This window comes from Orycteropus afer, unplaced genomic scaffold (genome assembly GCF_000298275.1).
Source record: "Orycteropus afer afer isolate SDZICR_OR568_19922 unplaced genomic scaffold, OryAfe1.0 scaffold00182, whole genome shotgun sequence".
NCBI classification, from domain to species: domain Eukaryota; kingdom Metazoa; phylum Chordata; class Mammalia; order Tubulidentata; family Orycteropodidae; genus Orycteropus; species Orycteropus afer.
The window spans coordinates 1,699,758-1,709,390 of record NW_006921769.1 but is presented as its reverse complement, the minus strand read 5'-3'; the positions used below and the strand labels follow the sequence as shown (position 1 = coordinate 1,709,390).

Genomic DNA, 9,633 nt, shown 5'->3' with positions numbered 1-9,633 from the left:
ACTGCTTTCCACAGTGGTTGTATCATTTGACAGTCCCACCAGCAGTGTATCAGAGTCCCAATCTCTCTGCATCCTTGCCAGCATTTGTTATTTCTGTCTTGTTTACTTTGCTACTAGTGCTGAGGCAAGATGGTATCTCATTATTGTTTTGATTTGCATCTCTCTAATGGCTAATGATCATGAGCATTTATTGATATGTTTGTTTCTAATGTTGAACCATCCTCACATACCTGATATGAACCCCACTTGGTCATAATGAATGATTTTCTTGATATGGTGTTGGAGTCTATTGGCTAGGATTTTGTTGAAGATTTTTGCATCTATATTCATGAGGGATATTGGTCTGTAGTTTTCCTTTTGAGTGACGTCTTTGCCTGGTTTTGGAATCAAGGTTATTCTTGCTTCATAAAATGAGTTAGGGAGGATTCCATCCTTTTTGTATGTTTTGGAATAGTTTGAGTAGGATTGGTGTCATTTCTTCTCTGAATGTTTGGTAGAATTCTCCAATGAAACTGTCTGGGCCAGGACTTCTTTTTGTTGGTAATTTTGCTCCCAATTGGATATGTGGTGAAAATTCAGTTGGTTTTCTCAGTGCAATACAAGAAGGACTTGCAGTTTATGCTGGAAATTTTGCTGCTTTCTTCCTGTGTTTTTTTTTTTTTCCCCCTTTCTTCTCTCTGCAGGGAACTTTCTTTCTTTGGAGACATTTAAGTGTATTTTAAGGAGCTCTTGTGGCCTAGTGGGGAAGATCAGCAGTTCAAACCCACCAGCTGCTCTGTGGGAGGAAGAGCAGCATCTACTTGACCCCAAGTGATAGAGTAGAACTACCCCATAGGGTTTCTAGGGTTGTAATCTTTATAGAAGGAAATCGTCCCATGTTTTCCCATAGCTAGTGGGTTCAAACATCCAACCTTTCCGTTAGCAGCCACGTGCTTAACCACTAACCACCAGGGATCCTTCTAGTAAAGGTAACAACCTAGGCAACCCTATGGGGAAGTTCTACTCTGCCCTATAGGGTTGCTGTGAGTCAGAATTGACTCAGGCATACATCAACAACAGTAAGTACTTGCTGACTTCTGTTCTCTGGGACTACTGGGTGCCCATGTCTGCACTGACTTATAGAAAGCAGATTTTCACAGCTTCAGCCTTCTGGCCACATGCAATAGGACTAGAGGGACTGGTTTCTTTTCATACTATTCCAAGTAACCCAAAGCTTACTAAATATTTGTTCAGTAAGTAAATAATGTACTAACCACCAGATGTTAAATTACTAATAATGTTAAAATTAATTCTTCTCTTTTGTATCATTTTCTTTTCCTGCTTCTTTGCTATATATCTACTGTATAGCTTTGAAAGCCAAATAGTAGTTTTATTTGGCATAGAAATACAATGGAATTGAAAGTTATACAAAAACTGCTTGGATAGTCAAATGGTAAGAATATTTACTAAGCTCCTTTAGATTTCCCATAAGACATTTACTGTTTGTTTCTTGGAACACTGACACATGATTTATTATGTAAATACTAATCATTTTTGTAGCCTTTTTCACAGCTGTTTTTCTCATGGTGCAATACTGAATGAGACAGCAAAAGTTAGAAAAAATGTTGACAATTAATTGCATTCTGGGTATAATGCAATTACTGCCATCAGCAGGTGGCACATTTACTAATATTGAGAAGTATTACAAGTCAGCTGTACACTTGGAGACAGGTCACAAACTTGCATGGCTGAAAATTTTCACTGCTGATTGACTGAGACAAATGCCTGAGTGCTAAGCTCAAAGACTGTTCAAGTGACACAGGGGAAGCATTATTTCCAAAGCCAATTTAATGACAATAGAATTAAAAACAAGGACTGGTATTTGATATCAGAAAATGCTAGCATCTAACACTGTGTTGCTCAATAGCTGTATAGTGCAGACCACTTACATAATTGTGTTTTAGTAGCCATAGTAAAAAAAAAAAAAAAAAAAAAAGGTGAAAATAGGCAGGCGGAATTGCCATTAATATATTTTTATCTAACCCAATAATCATTGCAACCCAGTTGGTGTTTTACACCAATATAGCACATCTTAATTTGGACTAGCTACATTTCAAGTGCTCAGTAGCTGCATGTAGCTAGTGAGTTCCCTACGGGACAGTTCAGATAACATACTATTAGAGGAGATAGAGAGCCAGGGAGATGCCACTCTGGGGAGCACCATGGGGAAGAGGAAGCAGGACCAGCTATTGGCTGATGACGTTTAGAAGCTATGCTCCTCAAAGCTACTGGCTCCTTACATAGTGCCTTTAAAGTAGATAAGGAATAAAGTACTTTCAGCCATACCTCATTTTACTGTGATTTGCTTTATTCTGCTTTGCAGATATTGCATTTTTTTTTTAAAAACAAATTGGAGGTTTGTGGCAACCCTGCACTGAGCAAGTCTGTCAGCACCATTTTTCTAACAGCATTGTGCTCACCTTTTGTCTCTGTATCACATTTTGGTAATTCTCACAGTATTTCAAACTTTTTCATAATGCTATTGCACACTTAATAGAATGCAGTATAGTTAAAACATAACTTTTACACTCCCTGGGAAACCAAAAAATGAGTGACTTGCTTTGTTGCAATTCTCACTTTATTGCAGTGGTCTGGAACTGAACCCTCAGTATTTCCAAGATATGCCTGTATAAGTGTTAAATTTTTGTAACAAGATGCATTATTTGTAAACTTATAGATTTTGCAGGATATAGAGCAAAATTATGTTTTCAAAAAATCAAGGTGAAATTTAATTTCTGGAGACAGAAAGGTGTACCTGTGTATTTTAAACCATGTTGTATGTTACTACTTCAAAAGCAATGCCAATTCTTTGTTAAAATTTAACTTAGAGATATTCTCCACCTTTTTTCTGCTCCAATTGTCAAATTAGACTAAAAATTGACTAAAGCTGAGCTCTCTGCTGTCCCCCTGCAACCCTCTAGGGGCTGTAGGTCACTGTGGTGTTGGTATAGAGGATCCCCTTGATGTGACCAGTACTAATGTGGTAAAGGGTGTGTGGCATAAGTGCTTTATCCAGTTTGTTTTGCTCCAACTCAATTTCATATTCTGATTTCTTTGAAATCACAGATACCTAGGTGACGCCTACTCTTTTCATTTATGTATGCATTTGCTAGCAGTCCTGGACCAGGAGCGATCTCTTGCCTTTATTGTACCTTCTTTCTTTGATTACTCCTTGATCACTTCCCCATTCTGCCTTTGCGTATTGGGCAAACACTCTGCAGCCTACTCATATATAAAACTTTTTTCTTCATTTCTTAAAAGATTTTTTTTCTTGAAAAATCATTATATATATTTGAGACATAAAATAACGTATGTCATTTATGAACCAAACCAACGTAGTGAGGCCAGCGTTCAGCTTTCAAATTGGACCACTGCCTGTTCCATTGTGTCTGCCTGTGGTTTCCTTTCCCAAACCACTGCCCTTGAGAAGTGAGCAAAACTCTGAATTTTATGTTTACCATTCACCCATCTTTAGAATGTAAGATTTTGTCACATATTAATGCATTCCTAAAGAATATATTGGAGCTCTGGTAGCATAGTGCCTAAAGCACTTGACTGCTAACCAGAAGACTGGCGGTTCAAACCCATCAGCCACTCCTTGGAAGGAAGATGGGGCAATCTACTTCCGTAGTGATACTGCCTCGGAAACCCAAGGAGGGGTCGCTATGAGTCGGGTCCGACTTGATGGCACATAACAACAACAACGAAGAATATATTGTCTAATTTGGCCTTATTTTGAGGTTTAGAAAATGATATGAAAACTGTGTGTTGTCTTTGATGATTTCCTTTTCTTTTTTTTTTTATCCATGCTGTATAATATCTCAGGACTTCATCTAGGCTGTTAAGTTCAGTCTTGTAGTTTATTGATTTCACTTTGGCTTAAAGATACTGTGACAGGGAACCAAAGTTTATCTGGTCATTCCTTATTGATGGCTATTAAGTTTGTCTCAGTTTTACTCCACTTATAGATCATGCTGCTGTGATCATTCTGTAACATGTGTCTTGGTATATGTGTGCAAACATGTTTTAAGAGTATACTTAGGAATGAAATAGCTGGTTCTTGGGGAATGCAAATACTCAGTTTTATAAGACAGTGCCAAATCAGTTTCCTAAATGGTTGCAACCATTTAAACTCCTTCAGTCACACTTATTATCATCTCTTTTTATTTTTCTTCCATTCTACTGGGAACAAAATGGTACCTTATTTGGTCCTAATTTTCATTTTAATTATATGTGAAATTGAGGACCTTTTCATATATTATGAATCACTCACATTTCCTCCTCTGCAAAATGTCTGTTTGTGTTTGTTATGGATTGAATTGTGCTCACCAAAAATATGTGTTCAAATTCTAACTTGTAAATAGGAAATCCTAACTTGTAAATCCTGTACTTGGAAATATGATGTTGCTCGAAATAATGTGTTTCTTTTGTTATGTTAATCATACCAATGTGGGTTGATGCTAAACCTGATCACTTCTGAGTTATTAAAAAGAGAAAACCAGAATAGACAGAGAGACACACACAGGGGAAAGACAGATGCCATGTCTACAAGCAGATGAATGCCCAGGATTGGTGGCAATCACTCAAAACTAGAAGAAAGGGCACGAAGAATCAACATAGCTAAGACCCTGATTTGGACTTTTTCACATCCTCCAGAGCTGTGAGAAAATAAATTCTTTCATTAAAGCCACACACTTGTATTTGTGGTGTGGCCACAATAAGTAACTAAGACAGTGGCTTTTGCCTATCTCTCTATGAAATTATGTTGTTATTGTTGTTGTTATGTGCCATCGAGTCAGACCCAACTCATAGCGACCCCTCCTTGGGTTTCTGACACAGTATCACTAAAAAAGTAGATTGCCCAATCTTCTTTCTGAGGAGTGGCTGGTGAGTTTGAACCGCCAGGCTTATGGTTAGCAGTCAAGTGCCTTAGGTACTACCCTACCAGAGCTCCTATGAAGTTATACTTTTTCTTATTTATTTAAAGGACTCTTTTATATATTCTGTATCTTACTTTTTCACCAGTTACATGCATTGTAAATATCGCCTCTCATTTTATGCCTTGCCTTTTAAATTTCTTTATAGTGTCTTTAAATGAAAAGAGGTTATTAGTTTTAATGTAGTTTCACTCCTAAGTGCTTAATGCTTTTAAGAAATATTTCACTTAGGATTAATGCTTTTAAGAAATATTTCCCTACCTTGAAGTGATAAATACTCTTCTATTTTCTTCTCAAAAATTGAAAGTTTTTCTTTCAAATCCTTAAAGAATCCAGAGTTATTTTTGAAGATTGGGCAATCTACTTCCATAGTGATACAGCCTCAGAAACCCAAGGAAACCCAAAGAGGGGTCGCTATGAGGTAGATCCAACTCGATGGCAGTGAATTTGGTTTTTTTTGTGTGTGTGTGTGTGTGTGTGTTCAGTATGGGTCCATCTTCTTCTTCTTTTTTTTCCATGTGGATAAACAATTTCCTGTACCTTTTATAAAATAGTCCTTCTCCTCAACAGAAATTTGTGTTGTCATCTTTTGCTTTCTTGGCTCTGTATCTAGAACCTCTGCTATGTTCTACTAGTAGTTACTACTCTTTCATGAATACCAACTTCCCTTATTTATACAGTTGTAAACTAAGTTTTCATACTCTTCACCATTGCCTTATCATTTTTCACAAGTGCCTTGGTTATTCTTGAGCAATTTAGTCTTTCACATGAATTTTGGAATCAGCTTGTCAAATTTTTCAGTAAGAAAACCAAACAAAGCCTTTGGAATTTTTATAGAAATATTATTAAATCTATAGCCCCATTTTGAAAGAGCCAACTTCTTGATGATATTGAATCTTTCTACCCTTGAACATGGTAGACTTATCCATTTATTTAGGTCTCATTAATATTTTCCAATAATTTTCTCCAATGATATGTTATACATCTTTAGTTAGTTTCATTCCTGGGAAACTTGTAGCTTTTATTACAATTGCAAAATTATTTTAAAAATTACATTTTCTGCTTGTTATTATATTTTTGTGTATTGATCTTGTTGTGGATTAAATTGTGTCCCCCAGAAGACATGTTGAAGTCCTTCCACCTGTGCCTGTGATTGGGAGCCCCTTTGGAAATAGGGTTTTTCTTTTCTTTTGCATTGTGATTTTGGTGAAAGTTTACAGGGCAAATTAGTCTTCCATTCAACAATTCATACACATTTTGTTTTGTGACATTGATTACAATCCCTATAATGTAGCAGCACTCTTCCCACTTCCTCCTCAAGTTTACCATTTCCCTTTGTCCTTCTTTCCTAACCTTTCCTGCCTCCTGAGTGTTATCCCTGGGCAAATACTGCCCTTTTGATCTCTTAATAGGGTTTTTCTTTTGTTAGTTAATGAGGTCATACTGGAATAAGGTGGGTGCTACACTTAATATCTCCTGAGTGTCTTACAAAGAGGGACAATAGACATGGAAGGAGACACACACAGAGGAGAGAGCACTGTATATGGGGATCTGTCTGTAAGCTAAGGAACACAAGGAAATGCTGGGGCGGCCCAAAGCTGAAAGAGACCAGGAACTGTCTTCTAGAGCAGATACAGCGTAGCCCCGCCCGCTCCCTGAGTTTGGACTCCTAGTCTCCAAACTGAGACAATTAATTCCTGTTCTTTCAAGTCACCCACTTGTGGTATTTTTGTTATGGAGCACTGGGTAATGCACACAGGTCTTGCATGTAGTTACTCCTTAATTATTATAATATATGTGTACATCATTTTGTGGTTTCACTTAAGTAATAATAATATCATTTATGTGTAATGACAGTTTTGTTTCTAACTTGCCAATCTTTTTACCTTCTATGATATTACTTCTCTGGCTAGGACCTCTGGTACAAGGCTGAATAAGAGTATAATAGAGCATTTTTATATATTTTTTAATTTTAAAGAGAATTCTTCTAAAATTTTACCATTAAAAATTATGCTTGCTCTAGGGTTTTGGTAGAAAGCATTAAAAGGTTTGAAAAATTTTACTCTCATTTTGACAAAAAATTTTTGCCCTTTAATCTTAAAAGGATGCCAAATCTGAGAAAATGCTTTTTCTGCATATTTTGAAATGATCATATATTTTTTTCTCTTTTAATCAGTTAATGCAATATGCAATATTTATATATACTTAGATAATCCAGGTAGATTATACAGCTGTTAACACCTACCTCGTTTCTCAAAATCTGCTACTTTTCTGCTCCAACTCAACAGTGGTCTCATCATTCAGATTTCAGTATGAAAACATGTGAAATGTAGTGGGCAAATCGATTATATCCCCTTTTGGATTACTAAAGTTTTCTTACTAATGTCAAACAGTATTGCATGTCTGGGATAAATCAAGTTAGTTCTTCTTGGTTCCTAATATTTGTCTTTGTTCATGAATGAGAGTGACCTGTAATTTTTCTCTTTTACACTATTTGCTTGAACAGTCTCCCTCAGAAAGATCAGCACAAGGCCAGTCCCCATGAGGCGGAGGTTAAAGATGTCCCAAATGTCCAAACTACAGTACCACTCTATCATTTCAGACATTAACTCCTCCTCCTCCCAGTAATTTCCCCCGTCTTAGGGTTCTGTATTTTGCTGTAACACCTCACAGAACTCACAGACACCCAAGGGTTCGTCTCACGTAGTAGTGGTGGAGGCTGGCAGGCTGGTGAGTCCCAGATCTGTGAGTAGGTCTGGAGGATCCTCCCAATTCTCAGGGTTTGATGAACCTCTATCAGCAGATCAGACGACAGCTGCTGTCCAAATCCAGGGGTGAGCTGAGGATGAGCCAGGACACAGAACCGGAGCAAGGGGAGGGTAAACCTTCCCAGGAGATTCGTAGGCATACCCTCAAGGAAGCTAAGGGTGGTGATTTGAATTATACTCCCCAGCAAGGCAGGACTCAAGATACATTCCACCTGTGTTGCCCCAACAGAAATAACCTAAGTGGATGGCCTTAACAATCAGCAGCTCAAGGCAAATCCCACCACAGAGCCAATTGCCAGTCATTATAGGGAACAACTTCTACCAGCTGCTCAGCCAAGTTGACACCCAACCTTAACTACCACACCACCCAAAACAGACATGGATAATAGGATTTACAATACATCACAGAATGGAGGACAGTGGCGAGAAGGGCCACATCAAGCAATTTACTGTACTGTTCTTTCAGGTTTGGGAGTCAATGTCATACAGGCTTCATAGAATGGATTGGAGAGCAGTCCTTTTCTTCAGTTCTCTGGAAAATACATAAATTTGGAATGTTGTCTTTTGAATCTTTAATAGAATTTGTTTCTAAGCTCTACAGCTTGCCTTTTTTTTTTTTGGGAAGACTCTTCCAATGAAATTTTAGGAATTACTTCTTAGTCAGTTTTGATAAGTTATATTTTTCTAAGAAATTGTCACTTGGTCATGTCTTTCTTGCTAGTCATCATCCTATGTTCATGGACAATGAACCTGAAGCTTCCCTAATGTGCTTGTAAAAAGCCTTGATTTTGAAGAATTTTAGGCTTCTCATGCTCATCTTTTACAGGGAACATCTTTGTACATTCTGGTTAGCTAGAATAGTTTACCACCTCTTTTACTTCAAATGCAGTTCATCTGAGTGTCCTCTCAACTGATTTTTCTAGAACGGTGAGTATCTTAGATTTTTAACTACAATATGTGAGGTGTTTTTCAGCTGCCCCAAAGCACCCATGTATCCAACTGTATGGTGAATATAATCAGTAGTTTGATAATTTATCATCACAAAATAGCCATTGTTATCATTTGAATTGAATTTAAATTATAAGGCATGGTACTGCAGCTTTAAAAAGACATTAAAACAGCTGTAAAAATTCAAATCTGCATTAGTTCTTGAATGTGCAGTGGTACTCTCTTAAGGAAAAAGACAAATGAAAATAAAACTTTAAAAGACTTTTTACTTCTTCTTTAACATTTGTCTTCTAAAATTTAAAAGTGTAGATTAGACAACATCCCTGTTAAATTGGAAACTTCTGGGTTATCTATGTTCTCAATTAAGAAATATGTAGACAGTAAAGTAACTCTTAGATCTCTCAAGAGAACAGATTATAATTTCATTGTAAGTGATTAACTATCTAGTTCATTTGTAGTGCTAAAGACTGTCCATTTGTCAATCATGGTCAGGGCCAAACTTAATTATCCATGGTGATGTTCACCTTATGAATGCATTATGAAGAGTATGCAGATCAGACCAGTTGTCACTGAGTCGACCTCAACTCCTGTGATCCCATGTGTGTCAGAGGAGAACTGTGCTCAGAATGTTTTCAGTAGCTGGCTTTTCAGAAGTCAGTCACCAGGCCTTTCTTCCAAGGAGCCTCTGGGTAGACTTGAAAGTGCAACATTTCAGCTAGCAGCTGAGTGCATTAACAGTTTGCACAATCCAAGGAGTGTGTAATAACAGCTTGTAATACAAGTTTTTGTGAAATGCCAAACTGTCACTTGAAATATGGGACATACTGATATTTTGAAAATATTTTGCAGGAAGAAGCTGTTTGTTTTGCTTCTGAGGTAAATGAACATATTAACTGGTTCCAGCAAGAATATATAAAAATAGAAAAGGACTGGAGAGAAAT

General features: G+C 37.2%; 1 protein-coding gene across 1 annotated transcript in view; it reads left to right on the top strand.

Annotated features, from left to right (window-relative positions):
• SAMD3 (sterile alpha motif domain containing 3) overlaps positions 1-9,633 on the top strand; it is a 70,705-nt gene that overhangs the window by 51,234 nt on the left and 9,838 nt on the right. Inside the window, exon 7 of the mRNA XM_007947385.1 lies at positions 9,542-9,625. Within this exon, the coding sequence (XP_007945576.1) occupies positions 9,542-9,625 (84 nt within the window). The remainder of the gene's footprint in view (positions 1-9,541; positions 9,626-9,633) is intronic.